General features: G+C 45.9%; 1 protein-coding gene across 1 annotated transcript; it reads left to right on the top strand.

The window, feature by feature from the left end:
* The first annotated feature begins 9817 nt into the window (after positions 1-9817).
* LOC102069002 (opsin-5) lies at positions 9818-18065 on the top strand. Its single transcript, XM_005490388.3, has 4 exons — positions 9818-10158; positions 14134-14427; positions 15660-15991; positions 17479-18065. Exons 1-4 carry the CDS (start codon positions 10053-10055, stop codon positions 17824-17826), a joined length of 1080 nt encoding a protein of 359 aa, XP_005490445.3. The 5' UTR covers positions 9818-10052; the 3' UTR covers positions 17827-18065.
* The last annotated feature ends 235 nt before the right edge of the window (positions 18066-18300 follow it).

The raw sequence follows: 18300 nt of genomic DNA, 5'->3' as shown, positions 1-18300 counted from the left end.
TTGAAACTTCATTAATTAATAATTAAATAACTTGAAAAGCTATTATAGTTTTTGGGGTAAGTGAAGACTTCGGAGAGAAAACAGAAGAGTTTAAGTATTTGTCTTATTTTTGTGGCATTGTGGGTGCTTTTGCAATACTTATACTTTTACTCGCCCCACTGCCCCGACATCCTTTTCAGCATCTGGGAAAAATTATTCTTTTAGAATCCACAGAGTGCTTCAGAGAACACACTACTGCCTTACAGAAAAGCCTTACAGGTACCTACAATTTTCTGCACCAAAAGAGGGGAAACTCATGTTCATGTGTTGTCCAGGTCAGTGTGATGTGACTTTCACAGTCAAACTCAGATCATCCAAATGCTAATAATATCATTGTTCTGGTCATGTTTCTACAGGAAGGAAATGGTAATTAAAAACCTTTGGGAAAATAATATTAAAGTTGGACAGCTAAAATACTTTGTTTTGTTTTAAATAGCAAGCCAGCTTCATGACCACTGCATGCTCTGAGGAATTTCAGTTTTGGCAGTAATGGAAGCAAGGGGAATGTAACACAGTTGAAAGCCTTAACTCAAGATTTGAGACCATATGTTCCAGTTCATTCTTTATTACAGGTTTCTTGTATTTCTTAGAATGTCTGTGAGGGTAGGATTAAAATCAACCAAATTTAGCCGCCTCAAATTAGGTGGCTTATTTAAGTCACCTCTCTGGGCTCTCTGTAATCCCAGAAAGGTTTGGGTTGGATGGGACCATAAAGATCATCTTGTGCCACCCCTACCATGGGCAGGGACACCTTCCAATATCCCAGGCTGCTCCATCCTGGCCTTGGACACTTCCAGGGATCCAGAGGCAGCCACAGATATTCTGGGAAACTGTTCCAGGGCCTCACCACCCTCACAGTGAATAATGATGGTATTATTCTTATTATTATTATCATTGTTATTGCTATTATTGCTATTAAATTTAATGTCAGTAGGCACTTGCAAATAACAACTGATCTCATCCAGAGAAGGTATTGGTATTTCTCTACCAAGAGTGTCTTTCACTTCACTGATCTTTCACTATTGACTCTGGGGGAAGTCTGGATGACCAGTTTCAACCAGATCTGTAACTTTTGCATGGTTTTATTTAGCTGAAATACATTCTCTGGTGAAGTTAGGGCTATAAAATCTATTTAAGTACATGTGACAGATTTTAATATAATCAGTTACAAGCCAATAAATGTTTGCTTCAACTGTTCAGGTTATAAAAACCATTTCAACATCTGTGACAGAAAAATATTTTAAAATATTCAGTTACAGGCAAAAAAAAATTGGTATTACTCTGTGAACTCTCCGCATTATAATGGTCACAAGTCAGTATGACAGCAATGATGAGAGAAAAAAGGGTCATAATTATGGTTCTTTATTTACCTCATGGGTTTTGTACCTATTGTCAGAGTTTTTCTAAATAACCATAACGGATAGAGATGGCTTAGAATTTGCCCTTCTGAATGAACATAGTTTCTCTCTTGATGAGGATTCAGAGTCTACAAACAAACAACCAAACAAACAAACAATGTTTGCAATGCAGACTGAATGGAAAATGCAGTTTCTCTTCCAGATAAGCCCAAGTGAGCCATGGGGATCTTCCTTCCCCATGTCCTGATCCAGGTTCAGTAAGCCCCCAGCACCAAACCTCATGAAATTCAATGAGGCCAAGTGCAAGGTGCTGCACCTGGGTCAGGAAAACCCCTGGTATCAACCCAGAGAGTGGATTGAGAGCAGCCCTGCCGAGGAGGACTTGGGGTTGGTGCTCAATGAAAAGTTGGGCAGGACTCAGCACTGACTGGTCACTTCTTGCACTTGCGGCCCAAAAAGCCAACTGTGACCTGGGCTGCATCAAAACCAGCCTGGGCAGTGGGTCAAGGGAGCTGATTCTTCCTCTCTCTGCTTTGCTCTTGTGATATTTCACCTGGAATGCTGCATCCAGCTCTGGGGGCACCAACACAGAAAAGACAGCAACATGTTGGAGCAGGTCCATAGGGGGACACAAAGATGCTCCACGGGCTGGAGCCAGGCTGGGAGAGCTGGGGATGTTCACCTGGAGAAGAGAAGGCTCTGGAAGACCTCAGAGCCCCTTCCAGTGCCTAAAGGGAGCTTCCAAGAAAGCCAAAACGGGATTTTTTTAAAGGGTATTTAGTGACAGGACAGGGAACAATAGCTTCAGACTGACAGGGTTGATATTTGGGTTAAATATCAGGAAGAAATTCTTCCCTGTCAGGCCTCAGCACAGGTTTCCCAGAGAAGCTGTGGCTGCCCCATCCCTGGAAGCGTCCAAGGCCAGGTTGGATGGGGCTTGGAGCAACCTGGGATAGTGGAAGGTGTTCCTGACCATGGCAGGGGCTGAAATGAAATGAGCTTCAAGGCTCCATCCAACTCAAACCATTCTGTTCCCATGAATGTGTGACAGTGATTTAGAGGATATCAAGAAGAAAGCTTTTATTTGCATCCATAGTTCATTTCTGGGGCATTAAAGCACAGAATGATTTAATCCTTGGCCAAAGAGCAGTGACAGGAAGACTGTGGCAAGGCAAAGATCTGAACCCAGAATGCCCCAGGGCCCTCACCACAAGCCTTTTTTTTTCTGAGGGTACGTTCATCTCCATTTTTTCAGTGTAATTGAGTGCAGGAAGTATTCACAGTCACTGCTGCTGTTTTTGAGTGCAGTCTATTAGAGAATAATCTGAACCAGCCTCTAGAAACAAAACAATACTTTTCTGATGTACAGAAGATAACATGAGCAGCAAAGGAATTGATGTCATCCCTACCTGAGATGAAGGAGGATGGAGTGATGCTTTTCTGAGGCCCTTCCTTATCTTATGAGTTTTTCACTGTAGAGTGGCCCTGGGAAGGCAAGCAGAGGGATAATTCAGTATCAGCAAAACAAACTGAACAGCATGTAAACATGGGGAAAGAGCTGGAAGTTTTTCTCTGTGAATGCAGGGAATGTCCACTAAATATGTAAATTACTCCCACTTTTGTTTCCTGTCAGGTATCAAGAGCAATGAGCAGAGGACCTGGCTGCAAGTCTAATGATCTCTTATATCCCTGCAAAGGGCATTTCACACCACTGCAAAGGAGTGTAGTGCAAAGTAAAGCCTAAAGCACTTTACAAGGTGTGAAAAATACTCTCTGAAAGCAACGTGTTGCTGCAGTTCAGTTAACCATGAAAACTCAAGCAATTAAAATGCTAGTGACTAAGAAATAATAATTTTGAGAAAGTAATTTTTCTTCTTTCCCTCACAGTCCTACTCTGTGCCATATTTACAGCCATCTTGAGCTGGCAGTTTTGTACAGGGGGAATTAATCTCTTCTTGGCTTAAAGGGTGAAAAGACCTCAGAAAAGAAGTCAAGGTAGAATAGCTGTGACTTCTCTCACTCATGTGATTATGATCGGAAGGCTGGAAAAGAGACCTGAACATGATTTGATGAAGAAAATGACAGAGGGTCTTGACATGAGGCTTCTGGTGCCTCTGGTTCCCTGCTGCTGAGGACACTTAAATTCCAAGCAATGTCTTTCACTGGAAATTAAAATCCAGGGAAATTGCCTTAGCAGTAGGTTGCTGTGATGGTTGTCAGTCAGGCAGCTCTGCTCAATGCTGTCCTCAGCAGGGTCATTGTCAAAGAGCTGATGATGCCACCACAGTTTATTGCAGAGCAGAAGATTTGTCTTCCCCATTCTACCTAATAAGAGATTTGTTATCATCAAGCTTCTGTTTTGCCCGTGTTTCCCAATCTTTTTTCTTTCTTTCTCCATTAAACTCTGTGTTCCAGATTGAACAAGGAAACCTGCTCTTTTCCATCCAAGAGAAGCATCTCCATGAATTTCCACTCTTATCTGCCTCTGTTTTTTTTATGAGATTCAGTCTCAGCTATTTTTCTTTTCTCTAAATAATAAGTTGTAATCCTGGCATTTTTGAATTCCCAGCATGGATCTATTTAGAAATTAGTAAGAGTAATTCTAATATGAAAGAAAATTGGCCTTTTAGAACTATTGTTGTGTCACAATGGTGCTGAGAGGCACAAACCAACAACAACCGCTGCTTTGTTACCAGGCACTGGGCAGAAATAGCTGGAGATCAGTCAGACCTTGGGAAATGTAATTTCAGAGGGTCAATCAGAGGCAGCAAGAGGAAGGAAGTGACTTGAGGAGTGTCACACAGTAGGCAGCAGCAGAGCCAGGGCAGTGACACTGAGTTCATCTGTAGTGCCATAGGATTGCACCCTTGAACATCCCCACTCTCTGTATGGGATACACAGCCATGCCTGCACTGGGATCACATCCCTGGGCTGCTCTATGCCTGCCTTGGCAGGGAAACTGGAACAGGGAATAGAGCTGGGTGCACCCAAATAGTGTTCAGAGAGCCCATGGTGTCAACACAACGGGGTTACACCATTTGGGTAAAGATTATCAGTATATAATCAGCTCTGACCCAAAGGTTGTATAAATACATCTTCCACTCTGGTAACCTCTGACTACCTTTAAATAAATGTAAAAATTTTCCCTCAAAACAAATCCCCTTTCTTCTTTTCAGTGAAGCAAGGAACAACACCACCAGCTGTAACCAGTGAGCTCTTTTAGAGGCAGCACTGGGAGGGTTTCACTGTCCTCATGCCAGTGTCCAGGAGAGCCCTGCAGTGTTTGCTGTCCCATGTCACCCTGCATCCCAAGCATCTGTCTCAGCCTGCTTTGTCCAGTCTCCATTCTGCCAAATCCTAGTCCTGCTATTAAAGTAAGGAACAAAGAGAAGAACCAGTTTCACCTGTGCTGCTGGAGGGATGGTCCCTCAGCATGGTTCTGGATTTCCTACAAAAAGGAGAGGATTGAGTTTTGTTGTTCAAAAGAGGAAGGGGTGAGCCCAAATCAGCACTAGGTCAAATGAGAAAGGTACAAAGGAGCAGAGCTGGGATTAGTCCTGGAGCTGGGCAGAGTCCTGCAGAGCTGGCCTTGCTGCTCCAGTGCTGCTGGAGCAATCTGGGCAGGTTTGGTCCCAGCCCCACACACTGTGATCCCTTGTCTCCCAGTCCTGTTGGCTGTTTTTCTGCTTCCAGAACACTTCTGATCTTAGGATCACAGACAATCACATCCTTGTTGCCATCATGCTACAGTAACACAAAACTGGAGAATCTTCAATGATCCAATCTGTTGAATCTGGCTCTTTAGAGGATAGTGTGCTCCATTCTACAAATTGTGGGGTTTTTCCCCATTGTCTGAATGACCCAAAGGAATCATGAGTAAATGGAGTGCAGGACCAAAATGCAAAGGAAAAGTCAGTGGAGCTTGCTACCAAAACCTACATGTCAATAAATGGTTGGAAAAAACTGTAAGAGAGTGTCCCTGTGTGATTAGTTGTGCAATATCCAGCATGTTTTGATAAACAGAGCATGGTTTTGTCTTTGAGCCCTTGAAAATGAGAGTTATTGCTGTTCATACCACTGCTAAACTGAGGTCTGGGAACATGGTCATAATATTAAATATGAGCAGTTTGCAATGTCAAATTCCATACCATGGGCAATACATTTTATTCTTCTCTTTTCTTGACACAATAGTAGCTTTTATTTTATTTTAGCACCTATGGTGCCATTTCCTTTCCACTCTTAGTGCAAATTGTCTGTCTTCTCACACCCCTGAAACAGCTGTAGTGTGCTTCATACTTTAATGTTGAATTAACCTCCAATCTCTCCTATTTCCTGCTGTGTTTCTCCTTTGCCTTGTTTACTCAAATTAGAACCTTTTGTTACAAATTTGAGATGGTGGGGAGGAAAAAAAAATTGTCCCTGAGAGGGCAGCCTATTGCCCAGTTGAAAAGAGCTGGTTTGTCATGTCAGGGACATCTTTACTCCACGTCTGACTTCCCTCACTGCATACCTGGTATTTCTTTCACCAGTGCAGCATGAATATCATGGTTACAAGAAATAATGACTTTGTTTAATAAATGTGAGCTTCTGGCTTCAGTTCCACAAGCTTTCCCCAGCTCCGTTGCTCTTCCCAAGACACACTCCAGCCTCTCAATGTCTTTTCTGTCCTGAAGGTGCCCAAAATTGTGCACAGCAATTGAGGTGTGGCCTCAGCAGTGCCCAGTACAGGGGGACAATCCCTGCCCTGGCCCTGCTGCCACACCATGGCTGGGGCAGCGCAGGTGCCTTTGGCCACCTTGCCCACCTGGGCACACCTGGCTCATGTTCAGCTGCTGCCTCAGCACCTTCAGGTCATTTTCCAGCTTTCCAGACACTCTCCTCACAGCCTGCAGCCAGCAGGAATTATTGAGACCCAAGTTACTCACTTGGACTGGGTTTACCAACACCCAAGTTTTATGTATTAAACTGGTTGTAGTGAAAGGGCAAAATGTATCGATCAAAGTGGATTCTTCAGGTCCTGCCAAGGGAAGTTAGGGAGTTTAGTGTCCCTAGAGTGAATTTAGACTTTGTAAATAACCCCTCAGGCAATAACATGCAAGTCAGCATGGGCAGCCAGAAGAAAACAATTTAAAAATTTCTATGCTTGAGGTTGTAAATGCCAGCTTAAACAAGATTTAGTTGTTGAAAATATACAACTTCATCAAGACACTGAGAATTCCACTTAAATGGTGTTCTGATTTTCATAAATAGAGGTGAAAGCTAGAGAAGCTCAGCTAAAGGTCTCAGCTCAAAGATGAGCTGCAGAGGTAAAACTGTAGAAATAAACAAATGTTTAAAAGGAAAGAAGTTGTAGGAATTCCTGGAGAATGTGATGAAGTTGCCTCCTCCAAGGAGTTTGGAAAAGGTGGCATTTTTAATAAAAAAGCCTGAGCTGTGCACCATGGCAGATGTGTTTTGCAGCAAGGAGAGGGCACTCAAAAAGGGCCGGTCCCCACAGACTGTTTGCACTTACTCTGCTCACTGGAGATCTCAGAGTCTTTGCAAAGAGAAGATCTGGACACAGCAGCCAGAGATAAACAGGAATAACAAAGGCATGTCCTCCTCTGAATGATGCATGGCTATTTTTGATAGACATTTCTGATAAGGACCCAGATTCATAGCCCTTCCCACATATCAGGAAATATCAGTGATTTTGGTATATGGTACCAAACACAACCCAGTATTCATGTCCCAAACAGCTCCACACATTGAGACATTTTATCTTTCAAAATGAACCCCTACACAGTGGCAAACTGATAATTCAGAGCAATTCCCTTGTTCCTACAAATTCAGAATACTCTTTATGTTTTTCCCTGTGAAAAGTAAAAATAAACTCATAGTACATTCTCACTTGGAAGCATCAAGTAATTCCTCAACTCATACCCTGTTTTATGCCAACAATGGGAACTTATTTGTCCATATTTACATCAAGGATAATAGTGTCATGGTGAGTTCATTTTTTTGCTTAAAGTTTCACATAACCTGTCAGAAATGAGAAGATATCAACTTCATCCTTCATCTGCCTCATTTCATGACTGCTTTATTAAATCAAAAGCAAGTTTCACAAAACAATTCTAAAATATGATCCCCCCCAAATCTGGGTCTGTCAAGTTGTATTAACTTGGGCTGCTGTGAACAGATCATATGGCTTGATCTGATGTGCAGGAAGATGGTGATGAGCACAACTTGCTATTGTTAAAGTATACATGAATAATGCACTGGGTTTGGGACCCATCAGCTCTTCTGGTTTTAATCATTCATTTTCTTTTCTTCCATTTCGCAACTGGGCTGTTGATGTAATCCTACCCCATATGAATGCTAAGCTGAGGGTTTCACAATAAATGAAATGCCATCTAAACCAGCGTGAAAGAGTCACACAGTGTAATCTAAGGTGCCCACAAGAGCTGGCAGAGGACCGGGCTCCTGATGTAGCCATTGGAGCCTCCAGTAATTAAATAATAATTAGCAATTAAATTATCAGCAGAACGTTTTAATCTTGCCCTTGGTCTCCCTGCTTGCCTGAAGAAAAGCAGTGTTTTATTTCAATAGAGAGAGGATGGACCATGAAACAAGTGGGAAAGCAGGAGATCTGGCTGGGACTGGGTGACATCAGGCTCCTTGAACTCAGCCCTCTGCCATGGTTTCACCAAAAAGAAACATTAGGTGAGATGACTGCATAGGCCAGGAATTTTACCAAGAAAGGGTTTTATCAGAATTAAAAGCTCTATTTGAGAACTTTGAAACAGTCAATCCTCATCCAATGGCTGCACTTTGACAATCAAAATATTGACACTTAGGGTAAGAGCAAAACCCAAGGGCAACATCTGTGTCAGGGAACAAAACACTTTGTTTTCAAAGCTGATGATGTTACTGCTTGTGGGGAGCAATCCTGGGCTCATTTTAGCCAACCTGTGCCTGGGAAGGACAGGACAGTGCCAGCTGGCCCAGCCCAAATCAGTGCCAGGAGCTGTTCTGTGAATGTAGCAAGGTGAGCAGTCAGATTCCAGCCTCTTTGTAGTGATCTGGCATTGTTTAATTTACCAATACCACGGGTTTGTATACTGGATTAAGGGACAGAATGTGGCAATTTCCTGCTTTCTGCCACAGGATTCGCATCTTTTGCTACACTAGCAGACATTTCTCCCTGTTGTGGTTCTGCCTAGGTGCTATGGAATCACCTCCATTTCCTGGCCATGCCCCTCCTGGCCACTGTGAAATTCACCCTGTCCTGGTCAGAACCAGGACACTCCCTCAAAATGCTATCAAATGCTAACCTCTCTTCCTTGCACAGACTGCACTGAATTGACCAAGCTGCTTGAAACTCTCCATTCTGAGCATATTTTTGAGACATCACCTCTTCCCTTTCTTATTCCTTTCTGATAGAAGAACTTCCTGCTATGATTACCACTGTATATATCCTGCTTTCCTAAATTGAGTCTTGCTTGTACACCCCTCAAGAGCATTGCAGCAACCACCCACATTCTTTCAGCTGAATTTCCTCTGCTGAGGAATGTTCAGTGAAGGACACCTGTGCTGAGCAGCTTGTGAGCAGCTGCTGGATTTCATGAGTTTCTTTGTTACTGAACTGTGTGAGAATTAGAGCTAAAAGGAGCTGGAACAACTGTTGTGGAGTCTCCATTCTCAGAGATATACAAACCCTGCTGAAACTGAAGGCTTTTAAAGTCTCCCAGATTCCTAAGTTTAGGCTGTTACAGCTATACTTGAGCACCTAAATTCCACCTAAATCACACCTGAGATGCCTCAATGCTCTTGTGAATTTTAAAATCCCTTATCACAGAATCACAGAATGGTTTGGGCTGGAAGGGACCTTAAAGACCATCTCGTTCCAACCCCCTGCCATGGGCAGAGATGCCACCACTAAACCAGGTTGCTCATTATGATGATCTTAGGCTCAGATATTATAAGGAGAAGGAAAACACAGAGGTGAGGTGTTCCTGTGGCTGCTGGCCAAGTCAGAACTCTGGAGTGTCACAGAGTGACCTCAGAGGTTGCTTCTCTTCTGTTAGACTACACTGGACGGAGCATCCTCTAGTTCTGCACTGGAGCAGCTCAGACATTCCTGCCTCCAGCAGACTTTGAGCCTGCTGAGCCCCTGCAGCAAACACCTTTCCTCTAACACTTCCACTCAGAGATTCCTGCCCCAACCTCGTGTCTCCCACACTCATCCATAAAGCTGGAATACAAAACTTTCTTCCAACCTTCCTTCCTTTGCCTGCCTTCTCAGCCTGGCTTTATTTCCCAGGGCTGCTGATGGTTGAAGAACAATTGGTTTTTTGCTCATCTGAGGAGATTTGCATTGTGAATGTTCCCGACAAGCCAAGGAGCAAAAGGGTGGGAGAGAAGGGGTGGGAGGAGAGATGCTCTGCCAGCCAGGCAGGCGGGGTAGCGCTGGCAGCAGCTCTGCCTGGCTCTCACTCTGCCTCCCGGGGGAAAACCCTTCCTCTCACTGCAGGCTGCTGCCCTGACACACCACAGGCAGGACAGGGAGGCAGCAGAAGGGTCCCTGCCAGCCCCGCCAGCACCGGGCACCAGCTCTCACCTGCAGCAGGCAACTATGAGGACGAGCTCTTTGCTCCTGCAGCGTCTTCACCTTTGATGGAAAACCTTCAGCCACCTCCCCAAGGGACCATGGAGGAGCAGTACATTTCCAAACTTCACCCAGTAGTGGATTATGGAGCTGGGGTCTTTCTTCTCATCATAGGTGAGTTCACAACCTGCTGGTTTGCTTGGAGCCAGGGAAAAGGATACAGGGATTCCCTGTTTGTGCCATGGTCAGGCAGCAGAACCTGGAGGGAAATGGCAGCAAATATTTCCCCACAGGTTCTCCTGGAGTTGGTTGGCAGCCAGGATTCATCTCCGCTCTTGGATTTGGAATCTTGTTTTGATGCTGAAGAATGGCCAGCACAAATTAGCGTCTGTGGCATCACAAGTATTTGAAATTAGTTGTGTGTCACTTTTTGTGGCATCTGAGCCCTGAGAACTGAGCCAGGGCAGCTCAGTCCATGGGACCGGTCAGGGGAAGCAGCTGTGGGCTGGCCCTGGGTGGGAGAGGTGTCATTCTGCTGTGTCCGGGCAGGATGCACTGCTACAGAACAGCAAAGGGTGTCCAAATAGCAGTTCTGGGGTTTGCAGCAGCCTGTTTTCCCTGCTGCAGGCAGATTGAAAATGAAATAAAAGTGGGGATAGCTACCCCCCTATGGCTTCAGTTAAGTGTGTTCTTCTTTGTCTGCTTCTTGCATGTACATAGACATTTGTTTTCTCCTTGTACATTTGGAGAGGAGTGGAACTTGTTTAGGCATGCCTTCCACTTGAATTTTTCCTAAGATTCCTTCCTTCAGCTCTCTTGAAAAATCTAGCTGACATAAGAAGGACAAGCCTATATTTTCATGTGCTTTAAAACTGAGGCTCTGAGCAGAAGTGCTGGACTTTAATACTTCTTATTTCCTCTTGTTCTGCACAGCAGAACACAACTCAGGGTGAGAATTAATGAATTCAATTACAAAATTACAAATACAATTAATGAATGGATTTTTTTCAAGTCAGGATGTCAACTCTCATCTCTCAGAAAGGCAAATACATAGATGCAGTTAAGGCACAATGGGAAGGGGCAGCAAAAGAGGGCTGGGGGCTGAAGCTCCCCATGTTTGTGTTCCACCATGCTGCAGTCCCACACCTCTCCTAAAGGACTCTGAGGCACTGAAACTCCAGGCACAGCTTCCAGCAGGGATCCAGAGCCCTGTGAGGCAGCCAGGTTCACTGCATCCTGCAGGGACTCAGGAATAAAGCAGTGAGCTGAGCTGGAATCAGGTGCTGTATTTATCCATAGCTTTGCCACTCACTGGGGCTGCAGGTTTGTGCCATGAAATGATGTTTTTATTAAGAACAAGGGCAGAGCATGGGTGGCAGCATTCATCAGCAGCTGTTTGGTTACTGTCCCACAGTTATGGGTCTGTCCTGTGCCAGCCAGACTGTGAGATGGAAGGGAAGAGCTTCTGTTAAGGGGAAGGAGAGGCTGGGCCTGGGTGTCACCTCTGATGGCAAAGCTGCTTCCTGCATCTGGTACAAGGGCTGGGCTCTTACCAAAGAAACTGAACTGGGTTCATTTTTCCTCCTGAAGCCTGAGGATGTTCTGTTTTGGGAGCCTCGCTGCAAGAAACAAAATGAGGGGCTGGAGTGACTCCAGGGGAGGGAATGGAGCTGGGAAAGGGGCTGGAGCACCAGGAGAGGCTGAGGGAGCTGGGAAAGGGGCTCAGCCTGGAGAAAAGGAGGCTCAGGGGGATCTTCTGGCTCTGCACAACTCCCTGACAGGAGAGGACAGCCAAGGGGGTTCAGGGTCTCCTTTAGATAACAAGTAACAGGACAAAAAAACATTACCTCGAGTTACGCCAGGGCAAGTTTAGATTGGATTTTAGGGAACATTTCTTCATGGAAAGGACTGTGAAGTATTGGAACAGGCTGCCCAGGGCAGTGGTGGAGTCACCATCCCTGGGAGGATTTAAAAGCTGTGTGGATGTGGCATTTGGGGACATGCTTTAGAGGTGGCCTGGTCAGTGCTGGGGAATGGCTGGACCCGATGATCTTAGAGGTGTTTTCCAGTCCAAAGGATTCCATGGTTCCATGTTTCCATGTCCATCCTGCGGAGAGAGCTCTGCCCACTGAGCCTCAGGTTGCTCTGCCAGCCAAGCCCCCATGGGCATCATCCCTGTGTGTAGACACAGAGACCTGAGAGCTCAGGAGCCCTTCAAGGGCATCCAGAGGTGGCAAGTGAAGGTGTGGGGTCAGAAAGGGAATGAAGGAGGGACACGGTGCCTCAGATGTGTGTCCTCATTTCAGTTTAGCCTTTCTCTTGGCATCTCTGAGGATTTTGTACTTATGCCAATAGATTTATTCCATTTTATTGCATGTGCCTCTGTTAACTCCTCTGTGGTCACTTTAAGTGGTACCTGTGAGCAAATGCAGCCTTCCTGCATTCACAGGCACAAGGGAACAGGGCAGAATCTTTTCCTGGCTCCCTCTTTCACCTCTGACTTTAGAGAACACCTTCTCAGGAAAACCTTTCATCAAAATGTTGCTACAGCACCATGTTCACTAGAAAGAAGAGAGAAAATGAGTTGTTTGGTGCGTGTACTTCTGACACTGCTGTCACCAGCACTTTGAGGCCCTGTGGCACACCTGAATTATGTATGTGTGACAGCTCCTTTTGCAAAGCAAGCTCTGGGTCTGTTGCACGCCCCTGGCTAAACAACTCCCATGGTCCCACTTGTTGGAGTGTTGGGCGTGGGATGGTCGGGATGGATGGACATGAGAGATCTCTGAAGCCAGGTCATGGAACTTGGGGTTATTGCAAAGGGCCTGGGTGCAAGGCCCTGCTGGGAGCTGCCAGCCACAGCTCACAGCAGGCCCCAGAGAAGAGAGGGACAGAGAGGATGAGAGGGTAAGAATGTAAAAGGGTAAGAGAGTAAAGGGGTAAGAGAACAAAAGCGTAAGAGAGTGAGGTCTTCGTTACATAACATAATAAATCTTCTTCTGTGTTGAATATTCTAATTCTCACTAACCAATCTAGTACAAGATACAAATCCTATAGCATTTACATACAGCCTATAAGAATCATTACATTACCGTACAGTGTTACATTTTAAACCTTAAAAACTCCTCTTTGGACCCCTTCTGGAAAGTTAGTAGGGTCTGCTCTGACCCTTGGGCCTGTCTGCAAGCAGAGGGTGTTGTTTTATCAAAAGGGGATTACCTTCAGCTGGCCATGCCCTTGTTTTCCAGTTGTTCAGTAACTCAAAGCTTGCTTTCATTTCCATCTCGCTTATAATTTCTATAATCTCAAAATCTTTTGCCAGGCACTCCTATTTATAAGGCTTTCCTGTTTCATCTTCCCCAACACCACTGCTCTCAGAGACCCCCAGAACAGCCATGCTAATTCTTGGGGACCAGCAAGGACTCTGAGCTGCCCAGGCAGCACCAGCCAGGCAGCTCAGAGCCCAGTGCTGGGGCTCCATTGGAGGTGAGGGACGTCACACACAGGGAAGGCTTTGGGAAGTGCAGGGGTCAGGTGGCCAGGATGGCTGGAGTACTTCAGCAGGAAGGAGAAGGGAGGAGATTCTTTCCCAGTGCAAGAAATCCGTGGACCTGCTAGAGTGGGTCCAGAGGAGGCCACAAAGGTGCCCTGAGTGCTAGAGCACCTTTGCTCTGGAGACAGGCTGTGAGAGCTGGGGGGTTCTCTCTGGAAAAGGCTACAGGGAGACCTCATTGTGGCCTTCCAGCACTTAAAGGGAACTTATAAAAAAGACAGAAAGTGACTTTTCACATGGGCAGGCAGTGACAGGACCTTCCAAACCCTGCCTTGGGCAGGGACACCTTCCACTATCCCAGGTTACTCCAAGCTGCCAACCTGGCCTTGGACACTTCCAGGGATGGAGAAGTCACAGCTTCTCTGGGCAGCCTGTGCCAGGGCCTCCTCACCCTCACAGGGAAGAACACCTAATATCAAATCTCAACCTGCTCTCTTTCAGTTTAAAGCCAATCCCCCTTATCACTACATAATCTTGTAAGAGGTCCCTCCTCAGCTCCATTGTAGCCCCTCTCAGGCACTTCACATCCTTCCAGTGGATTTCCCAGGTGTGTTAACCATGTGATATTCCTGTCTGTGTTGGTCCTTCCCTTTCAGCCATCCTGACAATCCTTGGGAATTCAGCCGTCCTTGCCACGGCTGTGAGACGCTCGTCCCTGCTGAAGCCACCGGAGCTGCTCACAGTGAACCTGGCGGTGGCAGACATTGGCATGGCCCTCAGCATGTACCCCCTGGCCATTGCCTCTGCCTGGAGCCACGCCTGGCTGGGGGGAGACACCTCCTGTGTCTACTATGCCCTGATGGGTTTCCTCTTTGGGGTCTGCAGCATGATGACCCTGTGTGCCATGGCCGTGATTCGATTCCTCGTCACCAACTCATCCAAATCCAACAGTGAGTAAATCACCTATTGTCCTGGTTTAGGGCAAATTTGGTAGAGAATCTCCAAAATGGGGCCCCTCCAGAAAGCAAACCCACACTGCCGCTCCCTCTAACAGGTTCGGGAAGAATTCCTTGCAGAGAAGTGGAAAGAACCTGTTTATCTAACAGGTACAGCGTTCCCAGCACACAAAATGAACAATATTGGATGAGACCACTCTTTCACTGCTCTAAAAAGATGACAAATTCAGAAAGTCTCTCTTGGGAGCGGTCACTCTGTTCTCAGTCCCTCCGGCGCTGGGGCAGCTGCTGCAGCCACAAGGTGCAAACTCTTGGTGTTTCCAGGTCCCAGTCCAGAGCAGGTTCGAGTAGGGCCAAAAAAAAAAAAAGAAAGGAGAAACACTCCAGGAAGAAATTTGGACTGTTTAGCTAAAGTAGCTTATTATCAGAAGTGAAAGCAAGCAGAAGCAAAGCAGAAGCAAAAGAGCAAAGTGAAAAGCAAAAGCAGCACTGTGTACTGCCCTGTCTGTGTGTTCTGCCAGGCTGATAAGAAAACCCAAACAAAACTTTCACTCTTCAGAGCCAGTCTTAAAGGCACAGAACATAATATCCAGCATAAACAGAACACATGAATGGGGATACAAGCATCATAATGTCACCCTAGGACACCTAGTGCTGCTGTGTTTGGGCTGGGCTGCTCTGGGAGGTGCTTTGTGGAATGTGGTGTGGGTTATCAGGTCAGTAACAGCAGAATAAACCTCAACTTTTAGTGTAGTATCAAATCCTGGTGTTCCCAGAAGGACCTGATTAAATTCTGAATGAAACAGTGAGGTTTTTCACTTCTCAGTTTTACCAAGCGAAACTACCTGGAAATGGAGAGCACAAATGTTTTGCTGGACAAGACTGCCTTCCTTTCCTATTTGTATCCAAGCAAAAACACTGGAATTTAAAAGGAAGGAATAGTCTCCTGGCATTTCTGGGCTGGGACTACAGCACATTCAAGGTGAAATTGATCTTGTAAAGCTCTCTGTCTTACAAAGCTCCAGATGAGCACTGAGGGCTGTGTTCAGGTCTCATCCAATCCTCTGACACTGTTTCTCTAGATGCCCCAAGGTTAGGGACCTGCAGCAGCAGCCCAGGTGCGTCTGGAGCCACCTTTCTTCTGTCTAAGGAGAAGTTATGGCAAAATAACTTCCCTTGTGGCTGGGATGGGATCCATCCAGGCTTGCTCTTCCTCTTTCTTGCAGGTAACAAAATCACCAAGAGCACTGTCTGCATCCTGATTGCTTTTATCTGGCTCTACTCCTTGCTCTGGGCCATCCTGCCCTTGGTGGGCTGGGGCTACTATGGCCCTGAGCCCTTTGGCATCTCCTGTACCATAGCCTGGAGCAAATTCCACAACTCCTCCAATGGTTTCTCCTTCATCCTGAGCATGTTCCTCCTGTGCACGGTGCTGCCTGCGCTGACCATCGTGGCCTGTTACCTGGGGATTGCCTGGAAGGTTCATAAAGCATACCAAGAGATCCAGAATATTGACAGGATCCCCAACGCAGCCAGACTGGAGAAGAAGCTGACCCTGGTGAGTTATCCCTGTGATGGGAAGAGTGTCCAGTAGTCAGGAGCTGGCAGAGAGCTGGCTCTGCTCATGCACAGCTCACAGAATCATGAGATTACAGACACCTACACAGAAATTCTGTGTGGAAACAGGATTTTAAAAGATTAATATTAAGTATTAATATATTTTTTTTCCAAATATGGGCTTCAGTTGTTCGTTTCTTGTGGAAAAGCAGAATTGATCCAAGTTTTCTAGAGGTCAGTCATAGAATCACTGAATCATTAAGGTTGGAAAAGGTCTCTAAGATCATCAGGTCCAACCATTAATTCACCACTTACAAGCCCCACCACTTGACCATGCCCCTAAGCACCACAGCAACACATTTTTTTACATATTGCTAATGACAGTAACTCCATCAATGCCCTGGGCAGTCTGTCCCAATGACTGACAACTCCTCTTGTGAAGAAATGCTTCCTAATATCCAATCTAAACATCCCCTGGTGCAACCTGAGGGCATTTCCTCTTGTCCTTTCATTTTTTACCTGGCAGCATAGCCTGACTCCCACCTGGCTCTAGCACCCAGGGGTTTTAGTGAGTGAGAAGGTCCTCCTAAGTCTCCTTTTGTCCAGGCTGAGGTCCCCCAGTGTAGGAGCATCAGGGCTAGGACAGTTGGGATTGACAGAGACGAGAGATCTCTGAAGCCAGGTGGTGGAACTTGGGGTTTATTGCAAATGGCTTGGGTGCAGGGCCCTGCTGGGAGCTGCCAGCCACAGCTCAGAGCAGGCCTGAGAGAAGAGAGGGGTAAAGAGGATGAGAGGGGAAGAGAGTGAGAGGGGAAGAGAGCAAAAGGGTAAGAGAGCAAAAATGTAACAGAGCAAGCTCATTACAATACAATAAATCTTCTTCTGTGTTGAATATTCTAATTCTCACTAACCAATCTAGTACAAGATACAAATCCTATAGCATTTACATACAGCCTATAAGAATCATTATATTACCATACTGTGTTTTACACATTTTAAACCCTAAAACCATACATTTTAAACTCTAAAATCTCCTCTTTGGACCCCCTCTGCTAAGCTCTAGGGTCTGCTCTGACCCTTGGACCTCTCTGCAAGCAGAGGGTATTGTTTCATCAAAAGGGGATTACCTTCAGTCCGGCCACACCATTGTTTTCCAGTCGTTCAGTAACTGAGGGATCTCAAAGCTTGCTTTCATTTCAATCTCGCTTATAGTTTCTATATTCTCAAAATCCTTTGCCAGGAAATCATATTTATAAGGCTTTCCTGTTTCATCTTCCCCAACATCCCAGCTGCTCCTCATCAGACCTGTGCTCCAGACCCTTTCTCAGCTCAGTTCCCTTCTCTGGACACGCTCAATGTCTCTCTTGTCACGAGGGCCCAGCAAGCACAGCTTTGGCTGTTGCAGTTCAGGTGTGTCCCACACACACCTCCTGTGCCAGGGCATCCAACCCTGTTTGTCCAGCTGCAATCAGCTCTGTTCCCTTGCAGATGGCCGTGCTTATCTCCGTTGGATTCCTGAGCTCTTGGACTCCCTATGCAGCCACCAGCTTCTGGTCCATCTTTAACTCCAGCGACTCCCTGCAGCCTGTGGTGACGCTGCTGCCCTGCCTGTTTGCCAAGTCCTCCACGGCCTACAACCCCTTCATCTACTATGTCTTCAGCAAGACGTTCCGCTGCGAGGTGAGGAAGCTGCAGTGCTGCTGTGCCTGGAGGGTTCCCTACTTCAGCTCTGACAACTCCATGGAGAATGCCGTGTCCACCATGTGGAGCGGGAGGGACAACGTCCGTCTGTCTGCGGCGCCGAGGGTGCAGAACCCGGCGGCTGCAGCTCCCTGAAGAGCAGCGGTGGGGTCAGCCTGGCCTCACCCCCAGGGATGCAGCAAATGAGGTTGTCACTGCCTATCTCATGTCAATGCAGAAGTTTAAGTATATATTTTTAAGCAGCTCTCAAATATTGTCTGTAAGCCTCATACAAAAAAACAAAATTAAAAAAAATCTATTTTTTCCCCAAGAAATTCCATTTTAGGGGAAATAGATTTATGTACCAAACATAAAATCATGTAAATTAAACTTATTTTCAGGTAAAAAGAGAATTATTATTTTTGTTGATTTTTTTTTCTATACTTTTGATTTTATTTAATGCAATCTATCTGCCAACTGTTGGCCCTAGCAGTAAAACAGCCATCAGAGAAAACCATAGGTTGCACACAGTGTTACCAAATAAACACAGCTGAGTGTGTAGTTTTCCAGCAATTCAGACTGAAAACTATATGGGGAGCAAGAAATGTTCACTGCCAGGAAAAGGTGGGA

This window comes from Zonotrichia albicollis, chromosome 3, assembly GCF_047830755.1.
Source record: "Zonotrichia albicollis isolate bZonAlb1 chromosome 3, bZonAlb1.hap1, whole genome shotgun sequence".
In the NCBI taxonomy this organism is placed as follows: Eukaryota; Metazoa; Chordata; class Aves; order Passeriformes; family Passerellidae; genus Zonotrichia; species Zonotrichia albicollis.
The sequence above is the reverse complement of the archived record's forward strand: the minus strand, read 5'-3'. Positions and strand labels throughout refer to the sequence as shown.